The sequence below is a fragment of the Chelonia mydas genome, chromosome 9, assembly GCF_015237465.2.
Source record: "Chelonia mydas isolate rCheMyd1 chromosome 9, rCheMyd1.pri.v2, whole genome shotgun sequence".
Taxonomy (NCBI): domain Eukaryota; kingdom Metazoa; phylum Chordata; order Testudines; family Cheloniidae; genus Chelonia; species Chelonia mydas.
In genome coordinates this window covers 36,349,047-36,369,552 of record NC_057855.1, presented here as the reverse complement: position 1 = coordinate 36,369,552, position 20,506 = coordinate 36,349,047, and the positions used below count along the sequence as shown (strand labels likewise).

Below are 20,506 nucleotides of genomic sequence, written 5' to 3'. Positions count from 1 at the left end.
TAAGAACCATCATTTCCCCCCCTTGATAAAGCTTCATTTCCACATTAAAAAAAAAAAGAGATGGGCCAGAACCAAATTCCTGGATCCAAACACCACTGGACTCTGGGGTTGTTCAAAATCAGGCCCTATATCTGAATTCCATAAACTGTCCCATCTTTACTGTGAGTCAAATGGGTCCAGATTTGCTGGGACAGATTCTCTGGGACAGAACTCAGTAGCTGGAGGGAGAAGGCAGCTTTGCACCACCTCTGCATTCCCCCTGAAAATGGGCCAAGCCAGGAACCAACCTGGCCCTATCACAGGTCAAGAGCATTTTTGGCCCAGCTGCCCACAGCCCCAAGAGGCTATTCTGTCAGCTGAGGATTGATGAGACAGAACAGCACACAGCCCCTCGCTTTTTCTCCATCACAAGAATCCCCACATGCTGTGGGCTGGGAAATAGGGTGACCAGATGTCCCGAATTTATTGGGACAGTCCTGATATTCAGGACTTTGTCTTATATAGGCACCTATTACCCCCCACACCCGTCCCAATTTTTCACACTTGCTGTCTGGTCACCCTACTTGAAAGGGAATTGTGCAAGATGGCTTTACACTACCTGGGGATTCCTTCCATACAGGGAGAATCGTGAAGAGGCTGAATTTGCTGGGTTTCTGACTCCTTTAAACTGCAGGAGTGGATGCAAGAGTCAGGCTCTAGACAGGGACATTTCAGATATGAAATGCTCAGACTCCAGATGTAAATGCTGAGCCACGCCCACTGCTGGTGTAAATCTGTGGAGTTCCACTAAATTCAATGGGGCTACTCTGACTTACATCAGCTGAAGATCTAATAGGATGTGCCATGGACCCATGTCTTATCTCTGGACAATTTAAAACACACTAAAGTATTAAAATTCAGATGATAGTTAAGATTCAGGATTAGAATTAAGGATTCTGCAAAGAAAGCCTTGCACTACAATTATAAATACATCCAGCAAACAGAAGTGCACCAGTGAAGCTTCTTTAAAAAAAAAACAACCACCACCCTGCTTCTAATCTCTCTGCAGCTGGTTTTTAAACAAAATATTTATTCATAATTCAGAACTACTTGGTGTCTAATAAAAGCCCACATTTATATATTCCACACTGAAGAACGCTCAGTGGGAAGAAAAAAACCTTTGATCATGTTTTCTTAATTTCAGAATGATTTGTTTAAATATTTCAAGTAGCACCAGCAGGGAGAAATAATTGTTTAAGATTATTCAGGATATAACAAATTGCTTTTTCTAGCTGTAAATCTTTAGAGAATAAAAATTGGCTTGCTGTGCACAAGTCACACATACATTGTATGTCCCCACATGGAATGAAAAACCCTTTTCTAAGAGCATTAACAGACAATTCTGTTGGCAACAGAAGAAAATACTGTATCTTATTCACAGCATTCATATTTCACAATGGATCTGAACTACAACTAGTTTGTTTTTTAGTAGTTTTGTATGAGAAATCAATGGCCTGAAATACTCTGTGATGGATTCTAGGCCCTTCCTGCCTTCTGAAAGTACTGTACTGCATTCACACCTTGATAATGTGTCTGTCATATTGGAGGGCAAATGACTTAACTGGAGACTAAAAGTTGTGAATTAATCAGGAAGGTTTCAAAAACGTGATCATTTTGGGGAAGGTGAAAGGTTCTATTCTTTTCTCCCTGTGGAAGGATTAGTAAAGCTCCAGGAAATGGCCGTTGCTACTACTGGACTGTTTGCTTGATAAAATGAACGGGATTTTGTAGCTGCTGAAAATCTAATAGTTTTAATGGTGTTCCAATGAGTTACCTAAGTAAAAAAATAAGTTTCTGGCAGCTCAGCAGGAATAGCCCAATTACAATCAAAGGACTATGTCCCAGCATGGCTCTGTTTGTACTATCAACTTGTTTTGACATAATGAGGTTATAATAGTTCTCTAGAGTTGTAAAGGCCACCTCCACAGAGATTCAGGCACAGTGCTCACTGTACATAGAGTTGTCTGCTGACCCGGGGGTTGGGTGGGCTACGGGTTATTTTGCTATCTGCACAGCAAGTTACCTCTGCAGCCTTTGTTAAGATGCTTGTATTTTCAAAAGCACAGCATTAACTCTCAGAGGATGAAGGCAATTGGTGCACTGGGTCAGCAGATGAACAGCTTCAATAGAAGTAGTCCCACAGCAAGAGAATTCCATAGCTCGCTCGTTGGAGCCCACCCCTCAGAGGTGGGAGACCCCTGTTTAAATGCTCCCCTGTCCCCTTTCAGGAAAATTGATCCCTGATCTAACCGTTCGGCTAAAAGTTATAAAATAGGCACCAGAACCACCTCTTCCTCCCCCCAGCCCAATTTTGAACGGGACCTGATCCAATAGGCAGCTTCTGAGCATACCTACCAGAAGTGGCCTTGCACACTACATTACTGAGCAACCAAATCAACATGGAAAATGTTCATTATAGAATTAGCTAGTCTGTAACATCTCAATATGCCAACCATTTTTTTCATACATTGCAAAGCACCCGTTCTTCAGTGAGGACTTGTGGATATCAGACATGAAGTGTTAAACAACCCTTTAAGTTACCCACATTCAATAGCTGTATTTGAACTGCTTGCTAAATCCCCGTGGAATGGTAAACCCACAAGACAGTTCACTTACACATTCATTCACTCATTTCACACACAGTTCACTCACTCACACACCAAACAAAGGGTAGGAAAAATGTTTGAAAGAAATGGAAGTGAACCTCTTTTGTTGGGTGCACTTGCCCACTGATGTTTTCACAGCTCTAAGCTGTTTTCCTGCTGCACAGCCAGCAGCTTGAGCTCACATTTTGTTTTTGTGATCTTTCAAAAAGTAAGTTTACATTAGAACCCTAGGACAGTCCTCCTCATGCTACCACGAAGCAAACCTAATTAGGGGCCAAATTTTTTAACAACAGTTTTCAATAATACATCATGGCAAAAGGATTGCACGTTATTAAATGTTCCCTTGCCCCTTATCAGCCTCCTTCACATCTGTTCCTTATTTTATTTTGCTTCTTTTTCTTTATATTTTCTTATACTATAGTGCTTTCATTTTGAGCATTTAACGTAAATGAGCTTTACTACTGTGTTTGTCCTAGCCTAACGTTTGATGTTCATCACAGACCCATTTCCAATGAGATAGTTTCTTATATCTGGAGAAAAGTAAGTTGGTTGCCTGAAAGAGCAATTTAGCATGGCAGAATAGTGAAAGGGGGTTCTATTTTATATTTAGCTGTTTACATAACTAATCTCCTTTGGGTCTTAAAATCGAGTACCTCTGAACAATAAAATACCTTTAAAAAATTTATTTATTTATTTATTTTTTAAAAAAACTAGTCACCTGGAGTAACTGTGACCATTCTTTTCCTTTTCCATTCATCAACTGCTTTCAAATGTGAAACCTTCTTCTCAAGCAGTTACTTTTTCAGCAGCTTATTGCTTCTCATATAAAACATTGAAAAAATTATAGCCACGATTGTGTGTCTGTAAACTTTATTTTTAAACACACACTACTGGATTTTTTCCAATCTGAGGAGATTTCAGTGAATAATACATTGTATATTTTTCTGTAGCAAACTAATATCTTTTATTAGAGCTTGGCAGGAAATTATTTTCCTGAGAGAGAGAGAGAGAGACGCACCCAGATTACCATTCCAGCTATGCCTGATTTGAAACAGAGACTTTGAACCCAGGTCTCCTGCATGCCCAGCAAGTGCCCCGACCACCAGGTTATAGGCTGGTGGTCTCTTGCAATCTCTCCTGTTGGAGATGTTCCACTTGTTATAAATAGTTAAATATTCATTGACAGAGATTGACTCTACGGCCCAGTGGTTTGGGCACTCACCTGGGATTTGAGATACCTAAGGCCAAGTCCTCGTAGCAGGGATTTTAACGTGGATCTCGCGACGTGCCAGGTGATGCCCTACCACCAGGCTACTGGCTACTCTTGGGTGGCTCCCTCCCAGAAATTCCACCCTGGACCTGAGAAACATTCCAGACAAATGTTTCATTGAAACTGAGTCTTTCCAGTGAAAAATTTCGGGTTTACTGAATCGGTGTTTTTTGAAACAATTTTGTCAAAAAAAATTCCCAACCACTTGTGGTCTATATATGCTCTTAAATGTGTGAGTATGGGCACATTTGGGCTTTTCATTCTATACATACACGTTGTGAGATAAGGTCTCAAGGGGAATATTGTGTCCACTTCTGGGCATCACACTCCAAGAGAGATGTGAACAAACTGAAGACCAGAAGAAAGCAACAAAAGTAATTAAAGGCCTAGAAAACATGACCTTTGAGAAAAGATTGAAAAAATTGGGTTTGTTTAGTCTGGAGAAGAGAAGGCTGAGGGAGGACATGACAACAGTCTTCAAGTTCCAACGAGGTTATAAAAAAAGAGGGTGACAAATTCTTCTCCTAACTGCGGAGGACAGGACAAGAATTCATGAGTTTAAATTGCAGCCAGGGAGATCTAGGTTAGACATTAGGAAAAACTTCCTAACGTAAGGGTAATTAAGCACTGGAACAAATTATCTAGGGAGGTTGTGGAATCTCCGTCATTGTTAAGAGCAGGTTAGACAAACACCTGTCAGGAATGGCTTTTCAGTGCAGGGGACTGGATTAGATGACCTATTGAGGTCCCTTCCAGCCCTACATTTCTATTAGTCTATTATTGTGTGCGTGCAGCATGTAATTGTATACAAACTAAACTAACTTTATTATTATACTTCCAAAGATTTCCAATGAGAGGATAGGTGAGAGTCTCTACATCTGTCCCCCTCCTACATTACAGTTCGCAGTAAAATAGTACACACTAAGCTCAAGCTTATTGCAAAGCTTTGGCCACTCCACTACTACTCTAACAGAAGCAATTTCTGAGAAAGCAGCAGACAATTATACTTAGAAGAGGAGAAACCATTTGTCTTTTCTCTTTCTATTCCCTCTCCTCCCTTTTCCTAGTCTCCAAATTTCACACAATCTGGAGCATCCTCAGGGAAACAAACAGCAGTATTACATCCACAAGAGCTCAGTCCTACTTCCCAGAACCATAGACCCCAAACTGCAGCTGGCATTATTATGTCACTATTGGATAGACACTGCTTCCCTCACTTCAGCTTTGCTCTTCTCAAAAGTATTGACACAGTATAGCATGTTGCTCACCCTCACAAATATGTTCATGAAAGCATACCGTAAAGCTGGGATCTCAAACTCAAATCACCGGGTGGGCCACATGGGGACTAGTACACTGGCCTGAGGGCCACATCACTGAAACCTTTTCATACAACGATATAAAAGTATAGTCAAAAATGAAAAAAAATAAGAATAATATAGTATGCTATTAATTGCTAGTATTGCTATAGTCAATGTAAAATATAAACACTCAGTAATGCTCCTCATTCCAATGACAAAACACGCATTTACTTTTAGAATTACTTCGGTTAAAGCCCCACTCTGCCCCCAGCCCCGCCCCCACTCCACCCCTTCCATGAGGCCTCGCCCCGCCCTGCCTCTTCCCACCCCTATTCCAACCCCTTCCCCAAAGTCTACACCCCAACTCCACCCCCTCCCTGCCCCTATTCCAACCCTTTCCCCAAATCCCCGCCCTGGCCATTCCTCTTTTCTGTCTCCTCCCCTGAGCATGCCGCATCCCACTCCTCCCCCGTGGAAAATCCTAAGCACCTCCAAACAGCTGTTTGGCGGCGGGAAGCGCTGGAAGGTAGGCAGAGGAGTGGGGATGCAGCGCACTTGGGGAAGAAGGGAGTTTGGCTGCCGCTGGAGTTGGTGCCTATGGTGGGCAGCAGGAAACAACTCCGCAGGCTATGCGCTCCACGGACCGCGTGTTTGAGACCCTTGCCGTAAAGGAATATTTTTTTATACCGATGGACTTGGAAGTACTGAAATTTGTAGACAAAACACTAATATCCTATCTATGCAGTGTTCTTTGAGAGTGAAAACATATTTGCTTTATCACTTTATTAATAAATTAATTATTGACATTGCCATTTGTCAATCAGATCCATTTTATAACATGTAGCAATAGATAACCTGTATTTGGATGGTCTCCATAAACATCATTAGAAAAAACTAAAAGGTCATATTGTAAACAGTGATTTTATATTTTCATTCTAGTCCAAAGAAACCTATAATTTATGTAATCTTATGGTTCAAAATTACGCTCTCAAAACCCGAAAATACAGAACAAAGAAAGTTAAGGTTTAACTTTGCTCTCATGGTACGTTCATATATGGTCTTTCCACATATCTTTATAATTTATCTATTGCCATTAAATAAAATATACAATTAAGTACAAACCAGAATTTCTTATATAACCTGTCTTGCAGGCAGTTACAGTTCATAGAGTCTCAGTGAAATCTACAAACCCAACCCTGGAGGAAGAAAGTCATGGCAGTAGTTTTAAAAATTGAATGTTTAAAAGTGGAATGGCCCAGAGTTTGACAATCCAAACGTTCTCACAGTAAATTGGAAAAGATCAAAACATTTCTTTTCATTTTTTGAACTTGCTCAGTTTACAGATTAATAAGTAGCGTGTGGGTCCTTTACTGCTTTCTAAAGATACAAAAACCACATCTCACTTACCTCATTTTGGTTGTGGGGCGTTGGCATAATCTGGTGGTGCCGATTTATGTGACCTCGTTACCTTAATTGTTTCCTTCCCACAGTCAACATCCTCTCCAACTTCAGTTTGGTTTAGATTGATGATTTAGATTTAGATACCTGAAACTCTGCATAGGGTTGCCAACTGTCTAATCACACAAACCCAAACACCCTTGCCCTGCCCCACTCATTCCATCCCCCCTCCCTCCGTCACTCATTCTCCCCCACCCTCACTCACTTTCATCAGGCTGGGGCGGGGTGTTGGGGTGTGGGAGGTGGTGAAGGCTCTGGCTGGGGATGAAGGCTCTGGGGTAGAGATGAGGGGTTCAGAGTGTGAGAGGGGACTCTGGGATCAGGCAAGGGGTTGGGGTGCAGGAGGGTGTGCACAGTGCAAGCTCTGGGAGGGAGTTTGGATGCTGGAGGGGGTGCAGAGGTTGGGGTTGGGGTGCTGGAGAGGGTGTGGGCTCTTGGAGGGAGTTTGGGTATGGGAGGGGGCTCAGGGCTGGGGCAGAGGGTTGGAGTGCGGGAGGAGGTGAGGGCTCCGGCCGGGCGACACTTACCTCAGGCGGCTCCCGGTGAGCAGCGCAGCAGGGATATGGCAGGCCCACTGCCAGCCCTGGCCCCGTGCCGCTCCTGGAAGTGACTGGCACATCCCTGCGGGTGGTAGAGGGGGCTCAGCGCACTGCCCCTGCCTGCAGGCATCGCCCCCACAGTTCCTATTGGCTGCAGTTGAGCTGCTCCTATTGGAGCTGTGGAGTTGGCACTCGGGGCAGGGGCAGCGCGCAGAGACCCCCTGTCCCTCCCTGGGGCCGCAGGAACATGCCAGCCGCTTCTGGGAGTGGCATGGAGACAGGGCAGATAGGGAGCCTGCCTTAGCCCCACTGCACTGCCGGACTTTTAGTGGCCTAAAATCTCCCAGTTTGGCTTCAGTAGCCTCCAGGAGATAGAGCCCAATTCCGGGAGACTCCCGGTGAAACCGGGAGGGTTGGCAACCCAAACTCTGAGCCATTCAACTTCAAACATTTCTAACTCACAGAAAATCAGTCAAGTTGTTTCAAACTTGGAATGTTTTGTAGATCTCACAGTTTCAAACCTGGCCACATCGGAATGTACTGTATGTTACTTTAAGCTTGCATAAAAAATTCCAGTCTATATTCTTTTATATATGGACTTAAGGATCTAACAATTGATGAAGATATAAAATGAGAGAAACTATAGGTGAAGACATAAGCATAAGGGGGCAGAGTTAAGGTTGAGCTTTACACCTGAACTGATTTATCCTGACTTCTGAGAGCTTGATTTTTCAAGCTTCTGGCCCAATCCTGCACACACCTAAAGGGTGTAGTGCTTCCTACTGTGAGCAATTCCTCTGGGCATGTGGGTTTAATGCTGCTGTGGGAATGAAGGTGCTGATGTCAGAGATGCTTCTCCCACTCCCACACAACATACACATCCAGCGCAGCACTGTTTCCACAGGATGTCAGGCCAGCCACATAACATCTAGTAACACCACTTCCTTTGTCTAGGGCATCGCATGTGGGAAGAGTGTGGACATGGGAGAGCTCCATCATTATTGGCTATGGTGCAGGAGAAGGTGGAACAGAGGTGGGGCAACGATAGGAGTGGAAAAGAAAGCAAACTTCTCTTTACTTCCTCTCCCTAGGTTCTTGCTGAGTTCATGGCATTTTGTCAGGATTTTTTCTCCTCAACAGGTGAGTGTGATTCACTTCCTGATCATGCTCTGCCATTCAATAGCATAATTCTAGACTCCTTACTTGGGCTTTAGGAAGAAGATTTACACATCCAACCTAAAAGCCTCACTCATCCCACAAAGTTTTGAAAATGGTGAAAGGTTTCTGGAATTCATGGATATACATCATTGCAAATTAGAAGGAAATTAAAAGATTGTATGCCTGGTGAAAGGGGAAATTATGTTAACATAGACTGACTGATGGAACTTAATCATATTTATTTTATTTATCAATGACAATTGTACCTTTGTACTGATGTTACAACAATTGGATGAGGTCACATACAACATGCTAATAAAGACATAATACAAATTCACATACTATAAAAGATTATGGGAGAAATTAAGAGACACGCCTGTCATTGTTATGATATGACACACACATTGCCAGAGCACTGAGAAAGCAGACAGGCTGGCCACAGCTGGCTGAGACAAAATGACTTTGAGATATAATTGCAAGGTGTTGTAGCTATGTTAGTCCCAGGGTTATGAAAAAGACAAGGTAGTTGAGGTAACATCTTTTACTGGACCCACTTCTGTTGTTCACATGAGTTGGTCCAATGAAGAAAATATAACCTCACCCAACTTGCCTCTTTCAAATGTAAGATTTTCATCTTGCTTAGCCAAATATTTCATTTAACACAACTTGAAGTCTAGCTAACTATCTTTTTGTACTGTTTCAGGTTAGTGGGGTTCACATTATGCTTAGCTTTTATTGTTTGTTATTTTCTATGCTAAATAAACATTGTATTTACCAACAAGTAGGGCTGGTCAGAAATGTTTTCAACCCACAATGACAAAAACTTATGACATGAAAGGGTTTTTTTCCCCATTTACATTAATATTTTTGTCAGTAGGGAAGATTTGCTTTTATTCAAACACAAATACACAGAAAAAATAGCAAGAAACACACAACCACTGGCAAAGTTAACTACATTTTTTTTTCTCTCATAGATGTGATTTTTTCCTTTTGCTCCTAGGTTCAAACTCCCTAGTTCCTATACCAAGGCAAAAATCTATGTCAAGAAGTTTAGTAACACGGGAGGACAGTATAATGCACAATCGTCATTTTAATTATATTATTGTCTCTGATGCAAATGTCAACCCCATTTATTAGATGAGGCTTCACGATGTTGACACCATTTAACACTGAACCAGCTCAGAAAATATTCTGACCACAATGGCCTCAGATAAGTTTAAAAGAAAACCATTACAAATCCTAAGCCACTTTACAGAACCCACAACTTGGACTAGAACTATTCCTCAGTTCCCTAAATCTCACTCCCTATCCAAGGACTGACATGCTATCATCACTGTTGTCTATGCCCTTTTTCAGTCACCAAAGCTGTACCAGGACAGGTTAGATGTGCCCCGTCCTCTCGACCGAATCCCACACTTCATCAGTTGATAACATTCTCTCTTAATTACCTCCTCCTGAACATACAGGCAGTTCACAATGTTCCTTTCTACAAGCAGCAAGGCTAGTCTCCTGTCTCCAGAGAGACGCTTGGGTTCATAGCATTTCAACAGAGAAGAGACAGGATGTGGTTGTAATGAATATAAAGGGGATTTTATTTTCAAATAGCTGGGCAAAGACAGTCCCTGGAAATTCTCTCAGGCTCAAAGACTAAAACACAGCCTGCTCTCCCAAGTATCACAAGAATATTGCCTCGTTCTTCCCCTGTCACTTACACCTATATAATTCTACTGACTTCAATGGAGTTACTCCCAACCGAGTTACACTAGTGTAGGTGAGAGGAGAATCAGGCCTAAAGTCTCCCTGAACACTGGCCTGGCTAGCAATCATAGAATGCGTTGTGACTGAATTACAAGGGTTCAAATCCAATTAGCTAAAACAAGAGAGATATTTGTTGTACATCTGAGAAGATGACATTTAAGGGTGATAAATTTTAACCTCAGTATTTGAGAACCTAGATGGTTCTGGTGATGCTATTGATTATCTTAGGTTACATGAAGCAACAGCATTTAAGACATTCAGAACAATTAACTATGCAATCATACCCTTCTTTTCCAGTCAACTAGTTTTAATGGCAGTCTGACCCCAAGCTAGAGTCTTTCACAGAGAAGCTCACTGTCAGTACAATATGGCATCTCTCTCTGCCCTCCTGGTCTCCGAGGTCTGCTTTTGTAACTGTCCGTACACTTCTGAAAATAGCCACTGCTCAGTTACCATACGTACAAGGAGAGAAGCTAAGGGTGAATGATGGAACAACAATCTGAAAGGGCCACAGATGACGAAGAAATGACTCAGCAGAAAAAGAAAGAAAAAAACCTCTTGGTCAGCCAGGCTTTTTCCTTAAGAAATTATGTTTATACCAAGAACTTAAAGTAAGTTGAGCACAAAATTCCATATCTAGAGGTTCAACCCAGTCCTACAACCTTCAGTGCAGAGTCCTAAATTCCAGGGCATTCTATACTCCCTACCCCACTGGCAGCTATTCTAATAGCTGTTTCTCTGAATACATGTGCAAGCAGAGAGGGAAACTGATCTGAAATTAAGCCCATGTTTGTGGTGGCGGATAGTGCCCCTGCACTCTGTCACAGCACATTTAAATGTCCCCATAACTTTTAGCATATCCAAGGTTATCTGCATCAGCACAACCACAAAGGAAAGCCCTGCTACCTGGGAATTTAATCCCAGCACCCTCCTCTGATTCTGACCCTGCAGGGAACCAAGCACTTTGTTGTTCTGGGGATGTGAGGCACTTAAAAACTATCCAGTTTCAATGATTTCTCACCCAGCTGATGGCATAATATTTCAGCCTGAGGAAATCAGTGTCTTGTGGAACAAGAATGTTCTGAGCCATCCAGCAGCCTCATGAGTCATGACATGAGACTAACACGGAAGGGTGTGCCTTTGTTCCCTTCTCCAGTTCACCCTCTGTCCTAACACAAGTTTCAAAGTTCTTCATGTTAAAGGAGATATTTTCAATTTACATCTTAGTTACATAATTAAAAAGCACAGATTCAGATTGAACTAAATCAAATAACAGCCCCTCTCACCTTCCATCTGCAACACACTCTAATCAGACTCCCACTTTATTGTTTAGCTGCATTTTACAGATTGGAAACTGAGGCATAGAGAGACTAGTGACACTGGAAGTGTGGGGTAGATCAGAGAATCAAACCTGGCCCTCCAGGCTAGCACCAAAACCACTAGACTATCCTTCCTCAACTTTGGAGTTTGCTTCCTTATCCCTTACACACCCTTTTGGTCTGTCAGGACCTGGAAGTGTTAATTTTAGGCAAACCACAAGGCTTACCTCTTGGGCAGTGCTTTTGGGGAGGGGCTGGGTTGAGAAGGAGAATTGACAGAGTAGGGATGTTACTCCCATAAGATAGAGAGTCATTCATACTCCACAACAGCTCCAATTAGTAGTTCTGAGAGTTTACAATGGCTGAAATTTAATACAAAAGGAAAGTGCATTTCTAGAACTTAGAATGGAAAACTGAACACTAGCTAACAGCTTAAAATATTTTCCTTGGAATGTTTGTTATGGAGAACTTCTGTAATATTTTTATGGAAAATATGCATGACTCAGTTATCCCCTCTCACATTTGTATTATCACCAACTCAGATTGAGGGTTTAATGACAGGGGAATAAGAGAAGGGTGCTGGTCATGCAGGCATGTCTGGGTTGGTAAGAATGAAAATACAAGAACTGTCAACTTGTGAATGGAGCTACCTTGGAGATACAAAGGACAGCAAGGACCGGACCATTCACTTTTAAGACTGCTGGGCCAAGGGGAGTTTTCACAACCCCCTCCCCGGCCTGGGCCTCAGGAGGGATGGAAGAGGGTTGTAAAATTTTAATCTGTAAGCATTAGTCTTACCGTTTAACCTGCCTTAATGGGTAAACCCCAGGCTGGCTGGTTGACCCCAGAAGCCCTGTACTGGCCAGAGCAGCCCCAGCCATGCTGGCCCCTCTCCTTTTAATCGATTAACCGTTTAAACAATATAATTTTAATCATTTAAATGGTTAACTTTTTAAACAATATTTACATCCCTAGTGTGAGCAGCTCACATTAAATCAGCATGACTGCAGTTTGAAACGAGGCACTGAGCATTAAGCATGCTACTGCCCAGTGCAGTGAGAAGTTTGAATTGCGGGGCAAGAGAAGCAGATTGTGTTGCCAGCATGCAAGCTTTGCTTTTCCATTCTAACCAAAGGAGCCTATACACTGTATTCCTGTTGACTAAGACATGCAGTCTTATTTTGAAGAGGCTGTCCTGTGTAACTGCAAACATCTACTGGTTGCATAGCTCCCAAAAGGGTAAGTCTCTGACACAGGTCTAAACTCATTAGGACCTGCTGGAGGAGCCATGGTGAGAAACAGAGGTGCTGAAGCCAAGGACTCAGTCTTGGGTTAGCAAGGACCGCTGGGCTCATCTTTCCAAAAAGTGGAGGCCCTGGGATTAGCACTAAAAGGTGTCCACTGCCAGAGGGCAGTGAGTAGAGGCCAGAGGCAGAAGACACCCTTTGGAACCATGACAGTACAGCAGTTAACTAGTGGCAGGAACAGTTAAATTCTTGACAGGGGTAGAAGCTGCGCAGGTGTGGTAAAAGAAGAGTTATTGTACTCACATGTTCAATAAGAGTTCAATTCTACTCTCATAAACATCAATGGAAAGGCTCCCATTGACTTCCATGAGAGCTGGACTGGGGCCTAAATGAATTGTGGTAAATACTGTATGTTTTACAAGTGAAGTGCTGTTGCCCTAATGTTTATATTTTCATTGTTCAAAAACAAAACCATTATAATTTTCACTGTAATCTGCCAGAACATTTTGCTAGCCAAAACACAAGACTAAAAATCATATAATATTAGTTACCCACATTTGGTGGCAGTGGAATATACCAACCATCACCAGACAACAAGATAGCAGTTAGCTTTGTATTTTTTTCTTTAAATTGATGGCTTCATCATTTTAGTGCTTTGTTGCACTTTGTTCCCTCTTACTGTATATCCGATTCTTTATATCCTATCCTGTGGACCTTTTAAACACATCATACAAAAGGGCTGCCAAAGAGCAGGGTGCTGGAGCCTTCCCAAAGGTGAGCGGGTCCCCCACCCTGGGTAGGTGGAGGGACCCAGGCTCCCCACAGCTGCCCGTACGGCTCTCCCCGACCCGGCCCCGGTCAGGGCCTCGAAGCCGCAGCCCGGCCACGATATGAGCCGCAGCAGCTGTGAGGAGCCATGGCAGACCCTCTACCTGCCCTGGGCCGGGGGGGGGGGGGGGGGGAAGAGGGAGGGGAAGGGGCACCCAGAGCAGCCTCCGACCCGTATCCCCACCCCTTGCCCCCTCACCAGGGTAGGTGGAGGGTCCTGGCCGGAGCTGGGTCAGGGAGAGCGTGCGTGCAGCTGTGTGGAGCTGGTGTGGAGTCCCGGGCTCTCCTCCTCGACCTGCCTTGGGTCAGGTGGGAAGATGGACCTGGGGCTGCTCTCAGTCCCCTCGTACCGTGAGCAGGTGGAGGGTCTGCACGCGTGGCTCCCACAACTGCCCAGGCTCCTGTCCCCGGCCAGGCTCCATGCTGGCTTGGCCAGGTGGGCAGGCCCCACCCCAGCAAAAAGTGGACCAGCCAGACCCACCCATTTTCAAAAAGTGGGAGGGCCATGGTCCCCTGCCCTCCTGGCACTACTGCATCTTGCATGACATTCTTACGTTTGGCAGTTTGACATTCTCACATGTCTGCACATAGCCCAGCTATTTTTCATGCATCCAACTGCCTCAGTTTCCTTGCACATCCCCACAGTCCCATGATCTCCCAGCAACCCTCCCCCTGGCTTTCCCCATCCACCCACTACATCCTCTCTGGGCTGCACCACTGCCCCAGAAATCCTCCAGGCTCTCCCTACCCTAACAATCTCTCTTCCAGACTCTCCCCGCTACAACATACCCTTCTACCTTCTGCTGGCTCTTGACTCCTTGCAATACCCCCAGGCTTCCCTGATCTTTCCTTCTAACGTGTGCAGAAAATAGGTTCCTACCTCTCCCATACCTATTCCCAATGCTCAATCTGATCTTGAAGGGGAATCTATTAATTTTTTCACTTTCCAGAAATGTCACTCATGGAGTGCACAAAACATGGCAGCTGGATTTTCACTCAAACCTATGTGGGCCTTATTTCAAAATATGACCCAAACTACTGGTGCAGCTACAGTTCTACACCTGATAAGTCAATTGTTCCTTTTCTCCAGGCCTAAGAAGTAGATTATGGTATCCTGGATCCAGATTTCGCTTATCTTCTTATCAGACTTTTTGTTTGACAGGAATGATTTCCCAATCCTGAAAAGGTGAACTGGTTAATTTTTTGTGTCTGCACAGTCTCAGCTGGGAGCATAATACAATAAATAATAATATCTGAAACAGTTTAGGGAGTTAAATGTACTCTTTTTAAAAAGGCTTTCCCTTAATGAGAAATAATAGTTGGGCAGAAAAGAGTGACCTTCATGGCATGAATTGAAGTTATGCTACATACCGTGCTTATAGAGCATTTTTGAAGTGCATAGATCAGGGAGACTCTGGAATCAGCTTTCCATGTTGGTCAGGCAAAGCCCAAGTTTGTTGACTTTCAATGTCAAGTACAAGCTCGAGTTTTACTTACACTTATGACGGAGTCAGCTGACCTCAGGCGGCGATCAGAAAGGTAATACATTGTGGGGATTGGTGGGAAGAGAGGGAAGGCAAATAAAAAACACAAAATGTATTATCTTTTAAAAATCTCATTATTTGGGGAAGGGGGGGACTGATTTATTCTTTTAAAACACTTGGAGGTAGCAATACTGAACACTGTTGATGTAAAAGTTGGATTTCTTTAAATGCACATTTTTCCTGTGTCTAAAAACAGCTCAGATTATTAAAACTGGAATTTTGAACATCTGAATTGCCTTTTTTTCCCCATTTCTCTCAGTGTGGAGACTGAAAATAAGGGTATGGCTACACTTAAATACTACAGCGGCACAGCTGCACCACTACATTACGGTACTACCAGTGGGAGGGGTTCTTCCCTTGGCATACCTAATCCACCTCCCCAAGAGGCAGTAGTTAGGTCAAGGGAAGAATTCTTCCATTGATCTAGAGCTCTCTATACTCGGGGTTAGGTTAGCTTAATTACACCACTCAGAACTGTGGATTTTTCACACCCTTGAGTGATGCAGCTACACCAATTTGATTTTCTACTATAGACCAGGCGTAAGCTAGTCAATTTCGCTTTTGTTCAGTATCTGGTTCACTTTCAGGGCCTTATATGCTAATTAGTACTTATGCTGAATGTTTGCACTGTGGAGACTGTTAATGAATAATTGTTTAAAAGACCTGTTTCCACTGGATTGTTTTATACTTTAAGTGCCATGCAAACATTTCTGTTTGTCTTAGGTTTTCACAATATTTATCTGGTCAAATTTGAACGGAGTGTTTTAGGCCCTGACTACACAACAACATTTTGCCTCAATGAATCTATTCATGGGCACAGAACATCTTAGAAAACTGAGGCCTTAGGTTTGGCCTACACACAAACCTGCTCTGGTTTAGTTAAACCAGTTTAAACCCCTGGGGTGGACACAATTATTTCAATTTAGCTTAAACAGGTTCCTAATTGACTTAAGGTCAACTATAATAAGCCTAATTTAAACCAAAGTAAGTGTGTCCATATAGCCTTTTGCACCAGTTGAACCAAGTCAGTTTAAAATGAGCCCTAAAGTGAAACCAATGGAACTCTGCCTGTAGAGCAGCCCTTAGAAGGGAAGTGGTAGATGTTGCAAGCCTATAACATGCAAAAGCATATGTAGCCATAAAACTGAAAGGCAAAGAAAGACAGTACCACTGCCTGTCTGCTTGAAAGCACATGATCTACAGAGTACAAGGAAACAGAAGTAGATGTCACAGAAATATGATGTTCTCTACCATGTTAGAAGTCACCCTCTGCGGGGATTGTGCTGCAGGGGTGGGTGAAGTGATTTAAGTTCTGAGCACTGGGGTAGAGTACAAGAGGGGAAGCGGACAGGTCACCCACCTACAGGCCTGGGGCACAGAAGGGGTCACTTGCCCAGCGCCCATTTGCGACAGCCCCCCGAGTGGCGTTGTGAGCCGGTGCGCAAGGTGGCCGTGCCACTCAGGACCATGTTTCAGGGAGCGGTGTGGTGACCCAGGGGGGCCAAACCCTAGTAGCACAGCCAGCCTACAGGCCTGCTGGAAGTGCCCAGAGCGGGGCCCAGCCCTGCCCACTGGAGTATGCGCCCCAGACAGGATCTCGCCAGCCTCCCCTCTGGGCTCACTGGGGGGGGGGGAGGGAGCGGGCAGCCTCTCTTTCAGATGTTGCCCCCAGCCCCGCAAAACCGGATGTTATCCCGGCCCAGCCTGAACAGTGGCAGGAGGCTCCCAGGCCCTGTGGCCGAACCCCTGCCTGAGGGGAGGGGGCCCTGCCAGGCTGAGCGGGGAAAGGTGTCTGGGCCAGCGCCGGCCCCGGGGCGGCACGACAGGGAGCCAGCCGGAGCGGCCCCAGCCCGGCTGGCCGGGGGCAAGTTCCCGGCACCCAGTGCTCGCTGCCTGGCGGCTCCTCGGGCCCCTCAAACCGCCCTGGAGCCCGCGCCCCCGACTCACCATGGTCCCTGCTCCGGGCGGCTCGCCCCGGCTCCCCCCCCTCAGTGCCAGGTGCGCTCCCCGCCGCCCATCCCGCCTTCCCACAATGCCCGACACTGAAAGCGACTCCGCCCCGCCTTCACCTGCGCCGGGCAGCCCTCGGGAGGGGCCGGGCACCTGGCGCCGGAACAGCCCGTCGGCGGGCCCCGCCCCAGCGCCAGGGGGAGCGGCGAGCACCTGCCGGGCGAGCCCCGCCGACCAGCCGCCTGCCCCCGCGCTGCGCCGGGTGGCGGGGATGGGCGCTCCCGGGGCTCGGGCGCTGCTCTCCCGTGAGGCATTCAGGGCCCGCCTGCCGGCCCAGAGCCGGTATTAGAGGGACGGGCTCGGGCAGGCTTGGGATAGCTCGGGGGAGGTGAAGGGCGAAGAGAGCGAGCTGTGAAAGTGGAATTTTTGCCCTCTGGTGCCCGGGGGACACCAAGCAGCCTGCAGTCTCCAGGGATTTCCCACTGGCCCCACGAGGCCAGCAGGCGGACCCAACATGCAGCATAGACATAGACAAGCTTTGTCCTGTCACTGTATATAAGCGCCCGAGTGAAATTCACATACAGGTTAACCAGTTACATTTACAAAATACCCAAGCACACAAACAGTGGCAGATAGGCTAGACTGAAACTGTTCTTAGCATATTCTAGGCACCTGGATTTCCCACTGCTTGGCGTTCCCAGCCGTCACCAGGCGCAACAGGACAGATGAATAAGGAGGAGGGTGAGGGAGTCAAGATTCCGGTCTCTTGTTCCCATCTCTACCCCTCGCATATCTCTTGGAGAAGACTCCAGTTCAGCAAAGACACCCGAGCAGTGCTGTTGGTTTCAGTGGGACTACTCATGCTTAAAGTTAAGCACACGCTGAAGAACGTTACGGAATCAGGACCTGGAACCTGTGTTAGTGAGAGAGAGAAGGCTGGTGAAGCCACCAAGATTACAACTCCCTGCCTGTTGTTTTTGTTGGTTTGGATCTTTCATCTCCATTTAGATAGTTACCAGAGGTGGGCAGAAGTTATCTCAATTTAGTGTCTAATGAGAAGGATGGTGAAGCCTGCCTTACTCTAGTACTGTAACGCGATGAAGTGAGCTGTAGCTCAGGAAAGCTTATGCTCAAATAAATTGGTTAGTCTCTAAGGTGCCACAAGTCCTCCTTTTCTTTTTGCGAATACAGACTAACACAGCTGCTACTCTGAAACCTCTCAACATGAAGATTGAGTAAGAGTGCTGATTTGCAACTTGAACCTGTGGACATTTAGTCCAGAGGTGAGAGCGCTAGCAGCAGGGCAATACTGATTTGGCATTAAACTCATGCTGCAATCTCTATGTTGAGGATTTATCAAGCTACACCGAGGCTTGGTGAATTTCCAGCATATTGAGTAACCAGCAGTATCTCGTGTAGTTCCATTGAGAACATAATGGCTCAAATGGAGCTTTTGGAGTCTCAATGGAAAGATCATAGTGACTAACTGAAGTGATACCAAGTTCAAAAGACCTGATAAAAATGCAGTGATGGTAGGTCATGCATTGTCTCAGTGAGAGATGTTTCAAAAAGAAAACAAAACTTGGACTTGAGTGGTAATGCCAAGGTAAAACCGCAAACAAACAACTTTCTCTACATCTGTACTAAGAGCAGGTTAATTATTAAAAGGTAAAGATTTTAAATCCAATTTACCATTTGCTTGCTTGCTCTTGGAACTCTGTGGTACCTAGTTTTGATTTCTGGTTCTCAGGCATTTGTACAAAGGTGCAATGTTGGGAAATATATAAATCCAAACAAAAAATTCCAGATAAACTATTTTCAGTATCTTTTATAGAAAAAATCATGACAATATTTCTATACCTATAAGTCTTTATGTTTTTTCAAAACACAAGCAACCTAAATTTGAGGCCTGGATGGTGGCTCTTTAAAATTGCTAAAGGTCTGAATCAAAGCCCCAGAATCTAGGCTTAAGGCTTCTCATTCAATTGCCATGGGTCTCATTAGGGAGATTTTATGTCTTGCATGTGCTGAAATACCTAATTATAGTAGCATGAGACTGGGAACAGAAAGCCTAACTTCTGTATTTATTGATTTTGGGTGGAGATTTAGGGTAGCCCTGATACACCAGTCATTTACTCCATGTGTCATCAAAAAGATGGGCCCCATCCCACAAACTGCAGCCTTCCCATGCTTTGGGGATTCATATTCAGTGTCTGGCTCAGGCCCATTATATAGAGAGGTTTTAAGGCTTGAGTGTCCAAATCCCAGGTCTTGTTCAACCCCATATAATTGAGAATAACAGATAAATATGGAGGAGTGTAGAAAGTTACCTACTGATGTCACATGTCAGCCACAGCTCACACTTAATAAATTCCCTTCTTCAGTCTTTGAAAAGGCAAAGGTATTAGTTATTCTTAATTATGCTTAGCAACGGGCAAATTGTCTCCAATAAAAGCAGGTAATTCCCACTAAACTCCCTGGGCAGTTGCATAGGTGTAGCCAGGGCTGTCCTTAGGATTTATGGGGCCCTACGCAGTATTATTAAATTGGTGCCTCTATATTCCACTAAAGGCAGTCCCCAGCCGGCACCACTGACCCCAGTGTGTTGAGGGGGCACAGCCACCACCCCTGTTTACAAACCCCCAGAACTCCTCTCATTGCTGACACACACTGAGCTTTGTAGGCAGGAGATGCTGTGGTGGTGGCTCAAGGCAGGCTTTGGGCTGTCATGTGGGGGCTACATCTTCCCGGAGTCCATAGCCCTCCTGCACCCCCTAGCCACTCCTGGCTCTCCATGACCATTTTGAGGGAAGCACCAAGCCGTAATAACAACAATAATACAAGTGTATGTGTGTGTGTGAGAGAGAGACTGTGTGACAGAGTGTGTGTTGGGGAGTGTGAGACTGTGTGTGTGTGTGAGACAATCTGTTTTGGAGGACTGTGACTGGTGAGAGGCAGAGTGTATGTGGGTGTGAGAGCCAGTCTGTGTGTGAGAGGGTGTGTATGAGTTAGGGAAGTGTGAGACAGTTATCACACTGTAACTTTAAGTGTCCCCATCCTTTCCCCACTCGTCCCGGCTTTCCCCCGCACCGGCTGACTCATGTCAAAGTTTTGCTCCTCCTGTCCTGACCCCGGCCCAGCCCCCACCGGAGACCGAGTGACATAGGCAGGTAGATCCAAGGAGGGACTCCATTCTGGGTGGCGATGGACCGGGCCGCCGGGCCGCCACACCGCCAGTGACCAGCTGTGCTGCTCTGGGCTCCAGCCAGCTGAGGAATGAGCGAGGGATGGGGCAGGGTTGGGGTCGGGGAGAAGTCTTCCAGCCCAGTCTTCCAGCGAGGGGTAGGAGAAGAGAGCCTTGTATGCCTAAGGACAGCCCTAGGTGTAGCTGAGGAGACAGTTTGGCCCAGGGTACGTGCAACTTGCCTTTGATATCCCTTTGTAGTTGAAGAAGTTCCTGTTTACAAGAGCTGCTCATAAAAAAGAAAACAT

At 45.2% G+C, this 20,506-nt stretch overlaps 1 protein-coding gene across 2 annotated transcripts in view; it reads right to left on the bottom strand.

Moving 5' to 3' along the window:
• Positions 1–17,147, bottom strand: part of AP1S3 (adaptor related protein complex 1 subunit sigma 3) — a 55,755-nt gene extending 38,608 nt beyond the window's left edge. For both annotated transcript variants that reach the window (XM_043523002.1, XM_037909166.2), the window contains exon 1: positions 17,012–17,147. In XM_043523002.1, coding sequence (XP_043378937.1) covers positions 17,012–17,014 — 3 coding nt within the window. In that variant the 5' untranslated portion in view covers positions 17,015–17,147. The remainder of the gene's footprint in view (positions 1–17,011) is intronic.
• Positions 17,148–20,506: the final 3,359 nt, after the last annotated feature.